The sequence below is a fragment of the Periplaneta americana genome, chromosome 16, assembly GCF_040183065.1.
Source record: "Periplaneta americana isolate PAMFEO1 chromosome 16, P.americana_PAMFEO1_priV1, whole genome shotgun sequence".
NCBI lineage: Eukaryota > Metazoa > Arthropoda > Insecta > Blattodea > Blattidae > Periplaneta > Periplaneta americana.
The window spans coordinates 130436761-130456223 of NC_091132.1; the positions used below are offsets into that span (position 1 = coordinate 130436761).

A 19463-nucleotide genomic window follows, 5' to 3' on the forward strand; every position below is an offset into this window, starting at 1 on the left:
AAATAAAAGGGCCTCGTTAAGTAATTAACTGTCACGTGATTTTCCCTTCTTTCTACGACCTTGCAACAAAACCACTTGGACGGACAGTAGATAGCATGTCTGAGTAATTTTATCTTTTCGGATGGGACAGAAGTGAAGATTGAATTTACAGTATGTAAGATACTCTTTTATACAGTAGGTAAAGAAATATTTCAACATGAGTTATTAGTACGGAGGACGAAACTGGTAATTGGAATTAGGTACAATAGTCTATATTGCGATAATATGCAAAAAAAGAACTGAAGCCTGTATTGAAATGAACGGCCACTATTTTCAAAATTGTTTTTAAATATCCATAATATGATTATTTTTCAATTTAACTTAATTCTCTATATTGTAGCTAATATGCTGTAGACAGTATAATGTACACTGCATAATGAATACGTTCACATGGATAGCTGAGTTCGTGAGTAAAAGCACTTATAGTTAATAGAGTACTGTATTTTGATTAAAGAAAATCATAATGAAAATTATCAAACTAAAAATCGCGATATTTCCTACTTCACGTAAATGGATGAACTACTTTTCTTCCCTCCTATATCTAGTTAAGTGATTTGTTTGTATTTTATGCCAGTATCATCGAACTCCAGTCGTGGAAGGGGGTAGCAAACGGTGTTTCCGGTTCTCAATCGTTAATCCAAAGGTATAGCCAAGTTAATATTAGAATTGTTAGTAATAATTAAATTACGTCCCTGTATATATTAATTCCTAGAAGTGTAACGAATGAAACTGTATTGTAACATGAAAAAATAATATTTGCCAATACTGTTAGTTTTGTTACCGTCGTGGTTACAAATATAGCCAACCCGTTCTCGATTGCCGGGAGGTAAATGAAGATTGATCCTTTCCCGTCGGGACTGCACGTATTTCTCCTTTCTTGTCTTGAGCAACAGTCCTGCTCCACTCTGGTCACGTAGCAAAGAAGCACCGCTACTGTGAAATGGCCAATGTAGGGTACAAATACATGAAGTATATATTATATCTACGAAAGATTATTATGATGACTAAAGGTATACGACGACAAAACTTTGATCACGAAAGATGAATATGGAGAGAATTCGATAATTTTAAATTACTGAAATTAAGAGAATGATGACAAGATTGAGAATGTAATAATATCGAAGAAGGAATATTGAGTGGGAGAAGAACAAAATGATTTATTGAATGATATAAATTAATTACAAAATGAGGAAAAAAGAAGACGAAAAACATATAACATAAAAGTGAGAGGAGATTCATGAAATGGCGAATATGCAGGAATATGAATCTTTTTGTACTGTTTTGTATTTGATTGTTATTTTATCATTCCATTAGAGATGTTTCTGTTGTTTTTTAATACCTTACTGTATTTGAGTTTTTGCTTAATGATTGGAGTTTTATTATGTAAGTAAATCATAAACGAAACGGAAGTGACTAGCGACTGTTATTTGAAATTCTAACGTAATAAATAAAAATATATAACAGGGTATAGTAATAATTAATAAATAAACAACATATATCTTAAAGAGATATTCGGTCTTCGCATTTCGTACTAATCATCAAAGACAGCAGATGGGGTACGTTATCAGTGGACACAAGTTTACTATACCGCGAGCTTTGACTACGTCACGAGGTGGGGAAGGGGTCTTACCTACCAGGTACAGTCATTGTACGCACAGAGCTCTCTGATGTTATACTTGCTGTCTTAGATAGTTTTCAATACCTGTGCATTATCTGGCGTATTTTAATTTCCTGTCTTCTTCATATTCTTCTTTATTGGTCCTTCCACACTATTTCTACACTACTTCCTGTATTTACTTTTTTTCTATCACACTCCTTCTAATTAGTTCTACTTGTGTTTACCGTAAGTGCAAAGCATTTATTTGTCTTTACATTACAACATAGTTTACGATATGCGGAAAAAAAGCCTAGGAATGTACAATTGCAGCGATTTGTTGAGGAGTTCGGATCGCAGCACTTTTCCACGGATGGTGAAAAACTTACATGCATGGTATGGTTATTTTACGACGCTTTATCAACAGCTCAGGTTATTTAGCGTCTGAATGAGATGAAGGTGATAATGCCGGTGAAATGAGTCCGGGGTCCAACACCGAAAGTTACCCAGCATTTGCTCATATTGGGTTGAGGGAAAACCCCGGAAAAAGCATGGTATGAAAAGTCGGTCTACCGGGGAACAAGAGACACCATGTACAAAAACACTACAACTCTAAAAGACACAAGGAATGTTTTAAGTTGTTGAATTTGAAAAAAGTCGAAGCTATTCCCACGAGTTCAAATATGGAATGTGATTTTTACCAAGACTTGGGCCACATGTTCGTTAGGGCAAATATTTAAAAAAACTGACACCCATATGTCAGATCATTTTTGCAAAAATATACAGGTAGAACACGATCCCAACCATCTACTCTGCGTACAGGTTATTTAGAAAAATGTTATGAAGATCTCTTACGTGAAATTAGAGAAACCTTAAAAGATGAAAAATTGTGGGTATCTATAGACGAAACGACAAATATTGCAAACAGATCCGTTGCTAATGTTATTGTTGGGGCACTTCAAACTGATGGTGTGGGCAAAATGTTTCTATTGACATCCGAAGAGCTAGACAAAGTGAATCTTGTTACCATTGCAGTTCTGTTTTAAAAATCAATGCGATTATTGTGGTCTGACGAAATGAAAACAGAAAAGCTCTGTTTGAAAATTCGATGCGATTGTTGTGGTCTGACGAAATGAAAGCAGAAAAGCTATGTTTGAAAAATCAATGCGATTATTGTGGTCTGACGACTTGAAAGCAGAAAAGCTTATTGAAGTATATTGTCGTGCACTGTAACAAATGCAGTCATGAAGAAGAGTACAAAGTAAAATACTATGTTTTGTATGTTGTTGTATTTATATACAATATATTGTTCTTATGTTGCTACATTAATATCATGTAACACAGAACTATGTATGTTGTAATTAAATGTACAATATAAACAATAGGTCATTTAATATTATACAGTGAAATTACTGAATAGTAAAGATAATTTGCTGCAGGAACTGTACTCTAGTCGTCGTTATTGTAGCGACACGATGACATTCACCCCCTCCCTTCCTTGCTCCCTAATACATTTCGATATAGTGCATGTAGCAGTTAACTCAATGGTTTACGTACACCAAATATTCTCTCTGCTAATCATTATCATGTGTTGTAACAAAATAAATTTTTGATTAAGTCTCATCAATGGTAAACTGTTTAATTTTGAACCAATTAAATCATGTTGCCGGACGAAATACATTCTAATAGTTGGTTATTTAATGACGCTTTATCATCTACGAGGTTATTTAGCGTCGATGAGATTGGTGATAGGGAGATGGTATTTGGCGAGATGAGGCCGAGGATTTGCCATATATTACCTGGCATTCACCTTATGGTTGAGGAAAACCTCTGAAAAGCCCAACCAGGTAATCAGCCCAAGCGGGGATCGAAACTGCGCCCGAGGGCAACTTCAGACCGGCAGGCATGCGTCTTAACCGACTGAGCCACGCCGGTGGCTTACATTCTAATACTGAGTGAATGAATGAATAGACAGATAGATAGATAAACGAACAAAGAAATAACTAGTGAGTAAATAAATATATGTGATAAATATGTACATATAAATAATAAATATTTAAGTAAATAAATATTTAAATTTATTGTTATTTGAGTATATAGAGCTGTAATTTTATTGCTTTGATGATATCTGGTAACAGTTGGCAACATTAAAAAGACGGCGATATTACATTTTTAAGGAAATAATCTTACGTACATGTGGTAGAATGGGGCTCACTTCAGTAAGGATAGGGACGAAGTAGTTCATCCGGAACTTGGAATGTCGCAAATGTAGGAATATTTTTGGATTTTTTTATTTTATAATAATATTTCTCCATAACATAGGGATCTGAAGATAAACAGAGATTCTTATTTTATCCATATCAATAAGTGTTACAGGAAACAAATTTAAAGATATCATTAGAGTTATGTTTTTTTTTTAATTTAACGACGCTCGCAACTACAGAGGTTATATCAGCGTCGCCGGATATGCCGGAATTTTGTCCCGCAGGAGTTCTTTTACATGCCGGTAAATCTACTGACATGAGCCTGTCGCATTTAAGCACACTTAAATGCCATCGACCTGGCCCGGGATCGAACCCGCAACCTTGGGCATAGAAGGCCAGCGCTATACCAACTCGCCAACCAGGACGACTGTCATTAGAGTCCAATTCTAATGTATAGCTATTTTACGTTCTTAATATTTAAAAATGACTAATTATAGCAATAAAAATAAACATTTAATGTGTAGCGTTTACTCTTAGATACTGGAAATTAACAAACTCCTTCCAGTAGTTTTGGAGAAATTGTTGTACAAAGATAGGAAGATAAGGCAGAGAAACGGTGTGCCCGAAACCAATTTGCCGGTAATGGTGATGCAGAAAACGGGTAGATCCGCAAAAATCTTGAAATTGATTTTTTCGGCATCAGCACTCTTTCTGTTATATTTCGTATAATGAGAGTATAAAAACGTTGCAGAAGATGTGACGAGCAAGAAACGCTTCCTCACGTTTTGGTTTTCTGCCATCATGGAGAATTGCTCCGAATCAACAGACATAATACGGTTCGTTCTCTCATTGCATCTTCAATCCGTCAGAATGCTTCCTATGAGGTTTATGAGGAGGATGGTTGCGTCTCTTTTGATGGCTCTACTAGACGTGCTGATATCATCATAATTGATCGGCAGAAGGATAAGGGCGTCATTCTTGATCCCACAATCCGTTTCGAGATGCATGAGCAACAGCCACAAAAGGTGTGTCGTGAAAAACAAGTCATATATGAGCCTTGTTGTCAGCATCTTGGAGCACAATACCACATCACACATTGGACAGTTTTTGGGCTCATGTTCGGTGCCCGTGGCACGATCTCACGAGAAACTTTAAATCAATTTAAACAATTTAAAAATTCTGATGCAACGATTGATGCCATAGGCTCTCATGTGTTAAAATCATCCTTAGTTATAATTTGTAATCATTCGTATCCAAGAAACTTTTATTGTAAATGATTTCTTATGTTTTATCATATTTCTTTCTAATTGTCACATAAATTGTTTTTAATGATTGTTCTTTGTGTATGGATTAGTAGGCCGATCTATCGAACCCTTATTTAGGGCGGCTTTTGTTAATACAAATTTATATATTCAGTAAAATACCGATCCTCTATTTTGAAATTAAGTCTTACTACACGTTTGGCAAGAGATGGTTAGGAATCTACATTTTATGTAACTCACTGCCAATTGAATTGATTCCCTAGATACGAAAGAAGTAGTTCTGAAGAATTCGCTGTAAAAAGGTATGTCGAAAGCCATAGTTCGGTATCACAGAAGTGAAAAGCGTGTTTTCCGTGAAAATGTATATTTATTTTTAGCATGACTCTTCTTTGCCTATATCAGGCCTGCACAAACGGCGCTCATCGAGCGCGGCCGCTCCTTCAGAGCGGGAGAGCCGTCCAAACAGCTCGCCGGAAACTTACGTCGGAATGACGTACAGTATACCTGCTATATGTAGAGGATAGTCCACGCAGCTATCTTGTGTAGTGTGTATTATCACAGTCTACTGTATACAGTCACGAAGCTTGAGTTTTGAGGGTGCTAGAAACAATAGACTGTGCCGGTACTATTTTGCATTGCCTGTAATGTGGCGATATTAGCGATCCTAGTGGTGAGAAACTATCTAATGTTTGCATATTTACTACGTATTGAGCTTCGCGACTGTATATACTAGACTGTGGTATTACCAGTAGCTATTTCATTTTGCCTATCTACGGCTACATAATGGGGGAATGTAAAAGACGAAAAAGTGATCATCAGGCAAATTCTTTCAATATTGCATGGGAGAATGCTTATTGTTTCACAGCAGCTGGAGTCAATACTTATCTGCCACAATAGTTTGAAAGAAAGAGGAAAACATAATATAATGCGTCATTACTAGTCCACACATAGAGATACGATGGTTTTGTTGGTGAAGATCGCAGTAAAAAGGTTCAGGAGTTGAAAGTGGCATTATTACATGAGGTAGGGTACGTTAGAATTTATTAATCTTTAACAATTTATAAATATATCTCTTCAGGGAAGAGGCCAGCTCATTGTTGATGTGTTGAGTAAATTACGGGATTTTAGTCGTGAACTTACACTTTTCGTAAGTCAGTTTCGGGAAGGTAATATGGCTCACTTTCGAACGATAGAAACTGCTCGTGATGAAACCATGTTAAACGATTATGTGCAAATATTAATTGAAATTCAAAATAAATTTAAATCTAGGTTCCAAGATCTTGGAAATAAGTTTAAAGTTATCATAATAAATTCCTTCAAAACCAGTTGAAACAGTGTCATACATAACATTTAAGTGTGCTTAAATGCGACAGGTTCAAAATTTCGGCACACAGGCGACGCTGATATAACCTTGGCAGTTGCGAGCGTCGTTAAATAAAACATAACATTTAACATTTAACGATTTGCAGCTTGAACTTATTGATCTTCAATGTGACCTAAGGGCTAAAGACCGTTTAAATAATAGGCCTACTACTAGTCTGGTTGACTTTTACAAGACTAAACCTTAGTAATAATATCCTCGACTACACAGGCTGGCTGTGAAAATGATTGCTATGTTTGGCTCTACATTTATATTTGTGAGCAACTGTTTTCTATAATCAACTTTAATAAAGGCAGGCATCGAACATCTGTAACTGATGTTTTATTACGATCAGTAGGCTACTGTTCCTTTCAGCTACCAACAGCAAAAAACCTCGTTTTGATGTACTGACAAATAAAAATAACAAAATGATATTGTATATGTAAGTAGCTATAGAATTTCTATTAATTCTGTAAAATAAATATTTCTTTATTAATTAATAATAGTCCAAGATAGTTTTGTAAACACTGAACGGGAATTACTTCATGAACACCTTGTGTAAATTTTGTACGAGATCACCCCTTTTTCCAGTCCACCCTTATACAGAGCGCAGCTAATACCTGCATTCCGCTCATAAGCTGTGAGCCGGATCGGAGAGTGCAAACCTTGTGCAGGCCTGGTCTATATATTTTTCGTATAGTGAGAAGATAAAGATGATTGTTACTAATTTATAATAATGTGACTGCAAAGTAATACAGATGGACAGTAGTATTTGATGAAAATATAGAAGGTAAATTATGATGTAAATATACAGTGAGTACCAGCGAACGTTTCCGACGTTTCTGTAGGCAGATCAGCGGCAGGTCTTCTTTGCTACCGCTGCTGTATGAACCTGCGAGTTCACTGTCCTTCGCCGGATTAAAACTTACGTACTATGGTATATGTATTAACAACATTTAACACTCACCCTTCATACAGTACAGCTGAAAGTGTTGCTTATGTTGTGCTATATAATTAATTCACATCACATCATAGTCATTAAATTTAGTATTATTTTTCTACATTGAACGGGGCGACCAGGACATTTATGCCTAATGTTTTTCACTATTCTACCACACTTTTTCTTCCATATTTACGTTTTCAAAATTTATACACGTTCACTGAATATGTAACCATTGCAAAACCAATACAACATAATAAATTGCACTTATTTTTAGCTTAGTCACTGCGTACGTTTATTGCTGAGAGCCAAGGACAGACTACAGACTGGCATCAGTGTTGCCAATTGGTTATCACTGAATCCCGCTTGACGGAACTTAAATATAAGCTATTTTCTAGCGGAAAAAGCTAGATTTTTCATAAAATACTTTAAAAGCAAGTAATTAAAAATTTTATTTATATATAGGCCTACTGTAATTATAATATAATACATGTTTTAATACTGAATAATTGAAACTATGATTACTTGATTTAAATAGAGATTTCCTGAGGATCATCAGGGTCAATGTCTGAATTCTCAATGTTCAGTATCAATGACGAAGTACTTGCAGTGGCGGTAATATCTCTGCTATTAATGTGAAATAGTCGGTGAGTCGTCATTTGATCCCTTTTTGTATACAGCCAGGGTCTCTACTTTATGTATTACATCTATTGGCAATAATGTAATCCAGGGGTCGTCAGCACAGAGCACTCTGGGGCTAGTCTCTCTTACCCGCGGAAAACGCAGTGCACTAGGGTGTATTCCGTAGCTGCTAGCGGCTCTCTATCTTTCCCTGTTGCACGACGGTGCACACGGGACAGCACCGCGTATCCTTTGCACATTTCAGGGAGTGCTGACGACCACTGATGTAATCTTTAAATTAGTTGAGTTTACACATATGGATCACTTGAGTCACGTCACCTCAGCAAGAAAGGGGAAGAGTAGGGAGGGAAGGATGATAAGTAGATCCATGATGAAACATGATGTCTCTGCATTACAACATATTATTACATGCTTACCATGAATAGTTTGAGAGTAATATTTATACAATATTAAATAAATTTACCTAACATTGGACTAAACTAAACCAACGAAGCTTCCCGCCTGCTAAGCGAAGGAAATAAGCTAGATTCCCCGCTAAGAGAGATGGAATTTTTTTTGCCGCTAAGCTAAGTATCAAGAAAGCTAGATTTAGCTTGAAAAAAACTAAATTAGCAACACTGACTGGGATAGCTAATTTCGAGGGACGAAGGTTCATCAACTATACAGCTTTTACAGACAAATTATTTAGTCCTGACAGCTCAGCGACGCGAAAGAGAGGAAGTAATATGAGGCGTGGGGAGAGTGCCGGAGTAAAGATAAGGGCGAGCGGTCGGTAAAGGAATGCAAGTACAGCTTAACTGTATTGGAAACATACCTCTCTACCGCACGCATGATATCAGATTGCTTCGAAGGCAAGCGAGTGAATAACCCAAACATACCTTGGCGTAACTAAATGGACTCGCCTGACCTAGGCGCACATCGCCGGCGATTGTCAGGACTAAATAATCATACATAAGAGTTCCATAAACGATTTGAAGATATTGACCTACTCCAGCTCAAGTTGGATTTGTGTCGGCAAAAATTAGAAAAAAAAAAACCTCTGAATTACGCGAGAAGTCAGGAATTTAAATTTGTTTCTAGAAGTGTGATGATGCTTATATAAGTAGTACATGATTATGTAACAGTTAGTAACAATAATTAGGCCTAGGCTAATTATAGGAAGCATTATGTAAAACTGCTTCAGTTAAAAAGAAGCTATGTTTATTATTTGTTATATCCTACTATTCCATAATTAATTGCATTTATTAGAGAAGTACATGCTGCAAAACATGCTTTTATTTCTTGTTTTCTTGTATGAGTGTAACACATCTATTACTGAAGAGCAGTTTAATTCCTCTTGCAGTTATAGGCCAATAGACTTCATTTTGCTCACCCCTTCTCGTTCACCGCTACTGCTTGTAGAACAGATTCATTGGAACCCGAGAGCACTTGGGAGCACGTAGCGTCTTTCCGTGCTCTGACCTTGACATCCCTGGACTAAAGATAGGAAGGAATGATTTAGGTGACTGACGTGGAAGAACGGAAGAATCCCGAGAAAAGCCTCAACTGCGATCTAGCCCGCCACAAGTGCCGCTATTAAATTTTTCAATGTAAATCCCTTGCCTAACCGAGACTCGAGTTTGGACCGCCTATGTAACAAGCCGTTAGCAACAGTAAGCTGTGTAATAGAATCTCGGTATATGTATAGTTACGTGGAAGCATAGCGCTGGTTCCATTGAGAAGTGACTGGCTCAAGCGACTAACTGCCACATCCAAGTCCTGGCTGGCTCTATAGACCAGGCTGCGGATGATGTGATCAAATCAATTTGCGCATGAAGATACAGCGCCGAGCACAGTTTCCCGTCCTCTTCCTGCCACCCACATTATACCTACAATTCCAATATTTCACCCGAGTTTCGCCTCTCTGTCTGTCGAACTGAGTGTCCTTCCATCTGTCATTCTGGCCTCAAGGTCTCTTATATTATTCCCCCTTTTTCTGTTAAACTCTCAGGAGGTTACTGTCAATAACGCCTTATTTACTTTTCGACTGTCAATTTAATGTTACTTTCAGACGTCCTCTTGTCCCCCTTTCTCGCCTATCTCCGTAACTCTTTTTCCTACTTCAATTCTTTTTTACGAAAGCTACAAAACGGAAACAGAGGCCAAAGGAAACAACACTTTACACAAAAAGTATATTTTTTATCTTTAAAAGCAGAAAAATCAATATTGTCCCCTTTCACACAATGAAATCCTTTGAATTTAATTTTCTTCCACAAGCATTCAGCTTGTGAACGTTTAATTTTCTGCTGTAACATGAATTACGGAAACTTTTTATTCTTATATACAGTGGAACTCCACAAATAGACACTGCAATGGTCCGTGTACGAGACGAGGTACGAAAGCTGTCTTTCTACGGAGTACTGCGGACATTGATAAATATAAGGGCTGTACAATGTTTTTATGGCGTACGGACCGAAACATAAATAGTTAACGTATATAATTTTAAATAATATACAGCAGCCGTGGCGAAAATGTGATCGTGCGCCGAGCCACTGTGTAACCTGCAACGTGGATAGCACCTATGGAGGGAGGCGGACACACGAAGGGGAAGTAACGCAACTGTCTGACTTATTAACATATTTCATTTTCCTTATGTCAAGCACTTAAATATAATTTTATACAGTACAAGGCTACAAACTAATGTTTGGTAACGGAGAAAGAAATGAACAAAAAAACATAGGACACATTATCACATACTATTAATTGTCTTCAGAATGTCTCTACGACAGAGTTTCAAAATCAGGAATTATGTCACTTACTGCCGGTCGTAGTTGATCACGAAGGTATTTGTCTGTCAGTTGTGATCTAAATTTGGTTTTTAATACTTATTTTCATTGTTGAATATAATTTTTCACAAACGTAAGTTGTGGCGAACATGGCTTCAACAGAGCAAGCGAAAGAACGAAGCTTCGGATATTTATTTTTTGGCAACGATTTGAAAAGTTCAACATTTGTCAAGTCCTTACATCTAGCTTTCATTTAACATAACATTGTAAATCTGTGAGTTTTAAATTGAAGATCTAACTGCATTATTCGTACATCTGCTGAAAAAGGATCAACGTACAGAGATAATAATAATAATAATAATAATAATAATAATAATAATAATAATAATTATTATTATTATTATTATTATTATTATTATTATTCCCCTTTTAATGTTTCATGAGTGACATGTAGTATAATACCGCTTTATGTTATACAACCGTTTTCCTCGTAATACTTGTGAACAAATCATACACTTAATATTCTCGTCATATTGGCAGCAAAAGAATGCGTCTTCCTATCCTCCTTGAAACTTTCGTTTTTGTAGAGGTACTTGGTTTCGAGAGAGACATTGGACGATACGCCACTCGCAGGTCAGAGACAAACAAGCAAATGAAACGGAGTTTGATTCCAGTGAGTGAAAGGGTGGGGGTTGGAAAAGGCAGGAAGTAAGAGAAATGCACAGTATCATTGTGAGCCACAATGTGCTCGTGAGTCACATTTTCGCCACGGCTGATGTACAGTATTGTAGTATATACAAAATATACAACGAAAGAAATCCGTGATCAAGTATAATATATACGTGATACATCTGAAACATAAAACAAACTTCTAGAGGAAAAACTCTCTAAATATATCTACATATGGGGCTTTCATTTCAAAACGTCCCACTCTAAATAACTAGTTAATTAATTGAATTCAATTTAAACCAAAAAAAAAAAACACGTATATTTAGATATCAAGGGGGAAGTCTTAAACAAGGCTTAATTGCATTTTAGATTTCATCTCCCACCCCCAGCCACTCCCACTTTGAAATTTCAAATGGCACCCCTATATTTTTATACTTGAATATGAAAGAGCATTCAATTGTTTATTCACCACATTAATTTGTTTTCGCATCTTTTCTTTTCTATCGTCGTCTGGTAACCTGCATTTTTGTTATTGTTGATTAGAGCCGAAGAGAATAAAGCTACAAAAACTTATTGAGCATTTCTTGTAATAGTTGTGTATTAAATTACTTTAAAATGTTGTATACCCTTCAAGAGAGAACATAAATCATTCGTATTGATTAAATTTAGGAAATACACAAAATAAGCTGTGTTTTCATCCTACAATCAACTGATAATAACAAAGCTCCTTACAATCACTACAGAATGCCTCGTAATTAGATGAATTTTGTTTTATTCTATGCACTGTTCTGATTGAAATGCCAAATTCTTGAGGGATGGCTCTGATTGATTCATCTTTTTAAAACCGTTCCAACAGTTGTAACTTCTGCTTCAACATAAGTACACATTTTTTGTTCCCTGCCTTGCTGCCAACGTGTACGAGTATCTGCACACTACTGCACTGGTTCAACTGGTTAGCCTTGTGCAGCGCGGGACAGGATGTGTTGACTTACCTTGTATCGTCTATTTGTGGAGTTCCACTGTACTTCCAACATCCCGAAAGTCTTCCCTTAATAATATGTAGTTATGTTTAGAACTTGGCTATTAAACATAAAAGGTGTGTACAGATAAAATTATTGCATACAGCTTGCATACCTTTTAATACAGAAGCTGTCTGATTATTCAAATTTAGAACACTGCTCTTGAATTCAACATAACTAAAGTACATAAAAGGATTCACACAGACGAATATTCCCGCGCAACAGTAACAAAGAAGCTTGTCAGCGGATCCGTGTCACAATAGCAGTGTCATATAAATACAAAATAAAATTCTAGTCCTGAATATTATGTTTCGTTTTATTAGGCAAAACTGTTTTACAGCTCTTTTATTATAAATGGATAGGGTTGAAAGATTAACAAAATTGTATCTTTTGTTTGAGGGTTCAACGCGCTATCCAACTGTGAAACGTTGCTATTATATTCACATAGCCTACATGTCCTCATGTCTTATTCTGAATACCTTCTTCTTTATTCATTGAGAAGTCTGCAGTCTCAAGTAGTATTGTCAAATTGTGTGAAATTTTTATTGTTGTGTGGAATTATTACTGTGTATATTTTCTGTGGAATTCTCACAGCTAAGCCCACTAAATTTTTGGCTTAATTAAAAAATAAATGTGCTTATAAAAATACCGGTAGAGTTGATTCTAGAGTAGCCGTGGGTGATCATCTATTCGCGCTTAATCTTTAGGATTAGGTTGGATTTTGTCATTCTGTTTTAAGGTTTTTGACCCTTTCATTGTATACTTTCTCCCGGTCGTTCAAAGTTCTCATTGACAAGGAAATACTGGACGCCGCTCTGACAGCTGCTTGACAATGAACTTGAGGGGGATGGTGTCGGCTTTGAGAACAAATTTTTACCGTTATGGGACATGTTGAGAGGGTGGATGAGAAAGTAACAATAAGCTCAGTCACTTGTCTGATTTTCCCTGTCTCTCTTATCTGCTTCATATACGATCCGTCAGAATGAATATATTTTATATTACCTAAGTTTAAATTGCTTAAAATATACCGTATTTAAACAAATAATACTCTATGTAAATAAATACCTAAATAATATTAAGCCCTATGGGCATAATGAATATAGGTCTCGAAAGCAGGGAATACCGACGGAAGGAATGCGATTGAAACAATGCGATAAGGCAGAGCGGGCGACAGGAAAGATCACGAGATAGCTTGAATGATATTTTTAGTTGGTTATTTAACGACGCTGTATAAACTACGAGGTTATTTAGCGTCGATGAGATTGATGATAGCGAGATGGTATTTGGCGAGATAAGGCCGAGGATTCGCCATAGATTACTGGCATTAACCTTACGGCTGGGGAAAACCTCGGGAAAAACCCAACCAGGTAATCAGCCCAAGCGGGGATCGAACCCGTGCCCGAGCGCAACTTTAGACCGCCAGTCAAGCGCCTTAATAGAGAGCCACGCCAGTGGCTTTGAATGATATTCAAGAATACAGTCTGAAGAGAAATGACGTCGATAGAATCAGTCTTGCTTTGTGATAGTTACATTACGACTTTAGTTTGCTCCATTGCATGTGAATACGTGTTTTGTATCGCACGGTATTATTATTTCATTCGTAAACTTATGTTGCGCTTTAATTAGCTTCGAATTTTTCACTTGCTACGTTCTTTATTTACATAGCGATATCTTCATTTGTTCATCTTCTTGGAAGAGACAGTACTTACATCGGCCCGCATCTCTCGCCCCTCGGCGTGCCTACATATACACGTCAAAACATATAGTAACGTCACCACTGTCTTTTGGTAATCGTTCCATGCGCAAGCTATACATGAGTTTAAACACTATATAAACAATTTTCATACAATGGACGATAGACTTATTTCTAAAAGTACTGTAGCGATAATAAAAGTGTGAATATCGGAGGAATACTAAAACACGTTGGTTTCAGAAAACTATGTAAGTACAGTACATTAATTAACATATTTATATATTCTAAATGATTATAGTGCACGAAAATGTATTCTAAAGACATCAGTGAAACTATGTCAGATTTGGTTGTTACGTAGGTATATTTTAGTGTTGCTACTCTGGCAACACTGATCTCAACAGATGTGATTTGAGACCCCCTGCCCGCATAAAAAATAGTGGGTCCTTGAACTGCGTCTTTGGTGAGGAAACATTAACCCTTTTGAAGTTATGTATCGGATCCTTTATCAGGGACGAAAGGAGAAAGAAAACACATCTGTTGATCAGTTACGTCCTGGGCAATAGCATTTCGTTAGTGTCTAATAGATGGTCCTCATTTTCTTGCCTTCCCTGAGAAGTTAAATACTTTTAAATATATATAGCACACGGGTGCAAGGACACAACATTCTCACAACATAAACCCACGAGGCTTTGTGCTATAAGACGTCTGAAGTCTTATACTCTTCTATACTCTTCCGACCACTATATTCTAGCCTTCGAATTACAATTTTATATTGCCTAAAAAATACACATCCATTGGTTACATAAATCTTAGAGATTTTGTAGGAATAATTTGTGTTTTAATTGTCTTACCATGTAAAGTATTGTGTATTTCATCAGTAAATATAGTGTCATCTATCAGACCACTCCAGGAATCCAGAAGTAGTAGTGTGTCTTTCTTAACATCCGGGAGAAATACTACATCTCTTAACCATCTTCTCACGTGATTTTTTGCCAGTTTACCGGAACTACTTGCATCGACCACAGCATGAAGGCTTATCTTTGTCTATACGTTGTTTTACTTTACAGTAGGTCCAAATTCCGCTTTCGTATAAGTCCTGCTCCCAAATTTCCAGCTGCAAACCTATGGATTTGGATTGAAGAATGACAGATGTCATGGACTGCACTACTACTGTATTAATGTGAGTTAAGAAGAAAAAATAGAATAGAGCATTAATGCGAAAGCTGTGAACTATGGCGATTTGTCCCTATCACTTCATTTCGAATCCACAGTATCATATTTAAGGTGAGTTACAATGTTAATACATCTTCTAAATTCAAACTGAATTTGTAATTCAGCAAAAGTACTGCATTAGTGAGAGTTAAGAGAAAAAGAAAATAGACTAGAGCATACCTGCACAAACAGTCCTCAAAAGCGCGCGCGCTCCTTCGGAGCGGGAGAGCTGTGTTTACCGCTCGCCCAAACGGAGAGGAAGATACGTCAGAATGACATAGACTTGCTATAGATAGAGGAGAGGGAAACGACCCCTGAGCTATCTAGTGGAGTGCAGTGCGTAGGCCTATTCTCAGTAAATGTTTCACGTTGCTTACGTACTGCTACAGTACAGTATGGAGGAATCTAATAGACGGAACATAACATTTAACGTTTAACATTTAACGATTTACAGCTCGAACTTATTGATCTTCAATGTGACCTAAGGGCTAAAGATCGTTTGAATATTACTACTAACCTGGTTGAGTTTTACAAGACTAAACATTAGCAATAATATTCACGACTACACAAGCTGGCTGTGAAAATGATTGCTATGTTTGGCTCAACATTTATATTTGTGAGCAACTGTTCTATATAATCAACTTTAATAAAGGCAGACATCGAACGTCTGTAACTGATGTTTCATTACGATCAATAGGCTACAGTTCCTTTCAGCTGCCAACAGCATAAAACTTCATTTTTATGTACTGATAAATAAAAATATAACAAAATGATATTGTACATTTAAGCAGCTATAGAATTTCTATTATTTCTGTAAAATAAACATTTCTTTATTAATTAATAATAGTCCAAGATAGTTTTGCAAATACTGAAGGGGAATTCATTTCATAAGCACTCGTAATAGTACTTCCTTCTGTGTATATTTTGTACGAGATCACCCCTTCTTCCAGTCCACCCTATACAGAGCGCAGCTAATATCTGCATTCCGCTCATCGCTCATGAGCTGTGAGCCGGCTCGGAGAGCGCAAACCTTGTGCAGGCCTGGACTAGAGCATTAATGCGAGAGCTGTGACACAGTGTGGCAGAACTATGAGGATTTGAGTGTGCGCAAGAAGCGGCATAAGTAGCATCGATTTTCAAGTCATATTTCGTAAACGAGGAAAAAGGGAACCGAACGACTATCACCACGTTTCTTAACGAACGAAAATCAGCTTAAATATACATTTTCATTAAATTCAAGCATCATGACCTGCTGTTCCCTTGTTAGGCAGTCATCGCATATAGGGCGTTCAATTGACCTAAATGGCCTAAATTAATTATTCATTCCGGATCCAGTCATTGTGAAATCAATCAATTAATAAAGCGTAATATTATATTTAACAAGATTCAGGCAATATTGTTTCATTAATAGACTAAACCTTCATCTAAACATAAATTATTAAAATAGTTATAATTATATGTACAATAAAAATATTATACATGTAGGTAAGAACATCAGTAAATACCTTGAATTTTATTCTAGCGCGCGTATGTATCTATTCGTATATATCACTATTGGTCACATAGACGTAGTTCATCTCCCGAAGGAAAAGTGGATTTTTCTCCCTCCAACGATCCACCACTTTTAACTTGGGCATGTGATTCAGGAAAGGTTCTATTGAACAAAATAAGGAAGCCAAGCATCAAAACTCTGAACACTACAATATGGGCACTTACATCCAACTATTTTACTTTGACATATACTATATTCCTATATGATCTTCAGTATTGACAGACACTTTGGCAGTAGATTTGGCGATTTGATTTCTACTTGGTAGAATTCACAATTCACATACGCAACAAATTTGATGTAGCAAACAGAAGAACATCAAAGCGATACCGGCGACTATGATGATAACACGAAAGAAATAATAATAGAATCTGACAATAATGACGATAAAATTTAAGTAAACTATTGCTAAGGAAAGATAGGAATACTTTTCAGTATGTTAGAAGCCTAAATCCGGAAGTTACTAACTTCTAAACTTATCATTCTTGTGGAAAATGAAAAAAAGAAATGTCTAGAGCCTATAATCCTTAAAGCAAGATTCTCAAACTTCAACAAAGAATATGATTATGTCTCGTGACCAGAACATAGTACGAATTAGAAATATACAAATTGGGCATTTATCATTTGAAAAGTTAGAAAAATTCAAACACTAACAAAACTATAAGTAAAAATTAACCGCCCGTTTCTCGACTTCTCATTTTTCTTACTCTTTGTCATGTAAAAATATATCAACTCCCACAAAAATGAAGCTAGAAAGCTGATGTACTGTACTTACATAGTTTTCTGAAACCAACGTGTTTTAGTATTCCTCCGATATTCACACTTTTATTATCGCTACAGTACTTTTAGAAATAAGTCTATCGTCCATTGTATGAAAATTGTTTATATAGTGTTTAAACTTATGTATAGCTTGCGCATGGAATGATTACCAAAAGACAGTGGTGACGTTACTATATGTTTTGACGTGTATATGTAGGCACGCCGAGGGGCGAGAGATGCGGGCCGATGTAAGTACTCTCTCTTCCAAGAAGATGAACAAATGAAGATATCGCTATGTAAATAAAGAACGTAGCAAGTGAAAAATTCGAAGCTAATTAAAGCGCAACATAAGTTTACGAATGAAATAATAATACCGTGCGATACAAAACACGTATTCACATGCAATGGAGCAAACTAAAGTCGTAATGTAACTATCACAAAGCAAGACTGATTCTATCGACGTCATTTCTCTTCAGACTGTATTCTTGAATATCATTCAAAGCCACTGGCGTGGCTCTCTATTAAGGCGCTTGACTGGCGGTCTGTTGTTACGGTCCTTTCTTATAGAACCCCAGTACGTGACCAAGTGTTTCAGTCTCGCTGCAGCCGGGATGGCGACAACAGGTAGTACTGAAGGTTCTGCCAGGGACAGACCTCACTGCGGTGTCGTTGCAAGACATCTTGATGGTAATGATGTATTCCGAGGATGAAAGATACTTTTTAGAGGAGATACAGGAGTTGACTTTGGGGCATTCTTCATGTACAAACACCTTTGCCTTTATGTGGGAGCTCGCACCATGACTGGAATGATTGTTTTCTCGGAATTTCTCTGAGATGTTTTTCTGTAGTTAATTATGCATTAACTTTAACAAATTTAACAACACGAGACTGTGATCTGTAGTCCGAAATTTGACAAGATACAGTTGAGTTAAAAGTCAATATTGTAATTAAAATTTTAGATATCTTGATACAAGAGTATTTTGGTTTTGTTATAAATAATTCTACAAGAAACTTGATAAGCATCCAAGAATAATGTCGAATTTCTTTTTGAAGTTGCAGTGAGTTAAAGATTTTTATGCCTGAAAACCCGGCAACAAAAGTAGAATGTCGTTTTACTGTATCGAGATTTATACAGATTTAGAAGGTAGATTCCACGTCACGCGCATACATCCTGAATGCATCATTTCGATCTCATACTCACTTACTAGATGTCAAAATTCAAGGGTGAATACAGATAATCCAACAGAATAAACTCTTAAGAATTCTCAACAAAATAAAACATGGATGAATTTGATGAAGTATTAGGGTGAGATATCTGACTCTTAATCAAAGGCTCTAGCTCATTCACTTCAGTAGCGTTATTAATTAGTCCATTTTTAGCCTCGTACACTCCTTCTACTATAAGATTCTTCTCTAATTTCAGCCCACACTTATCATTTGTACACCACTACGGATTCTTTCAGGTATTATTTCCTTGTCTCTCTTCCTCCTTTGCATTCACTTACTTCTCATTCATATTCCAGTAGAAATTATTTCCTCAGTCTTGTAATTTCACAATGACACGCAATGATGTTTTTAGCTTCCACAATTCTAGGTTACAATGTAGCATACAGTCAATCAAGACTCAGTTCTCACAGCCTATCCTTGTCACTGACGAATTTTGGATGGAATATGATGGTCATTTGTTACTTTTAATGGAAGATTTATGGCATGCAAGGTTCTAAGATCTATTTCATCGTCATTAATTCCATGTAAT

The 19463-nt window shown here is 36.5% G+C and overlaps 1 protein-coding gene across 2 annotated transcripts in view; it reads right to left on the reverse strand.

Moving 5' to 3' along the window:
- The window catches only part of LOC138691223 (neurotrimin-like), a 1545609-nt gene that overhangs the window by 789723 nt on the left and 736423 nt on the right, over positions 1-19463 (reverse strand). The window contains exon 1 of one of the 2 annotated variants that reach the window (XM_069813019.1): positions 7427-7515. The exons of the other annotated variant lie outside the window; for it this stretch is intronic. Coding sequence (XP_069669120.1) covers positions 7427-7433 — 7 coding nt within the window. The 5' untranslated portion in view covers positions 7434-7515. Of the gene's footprint in view, positions 1-7426; positions 7516-19463 lie in introns of those variants that run through there. 2 annotated transcript variants of the gene reach the window in all.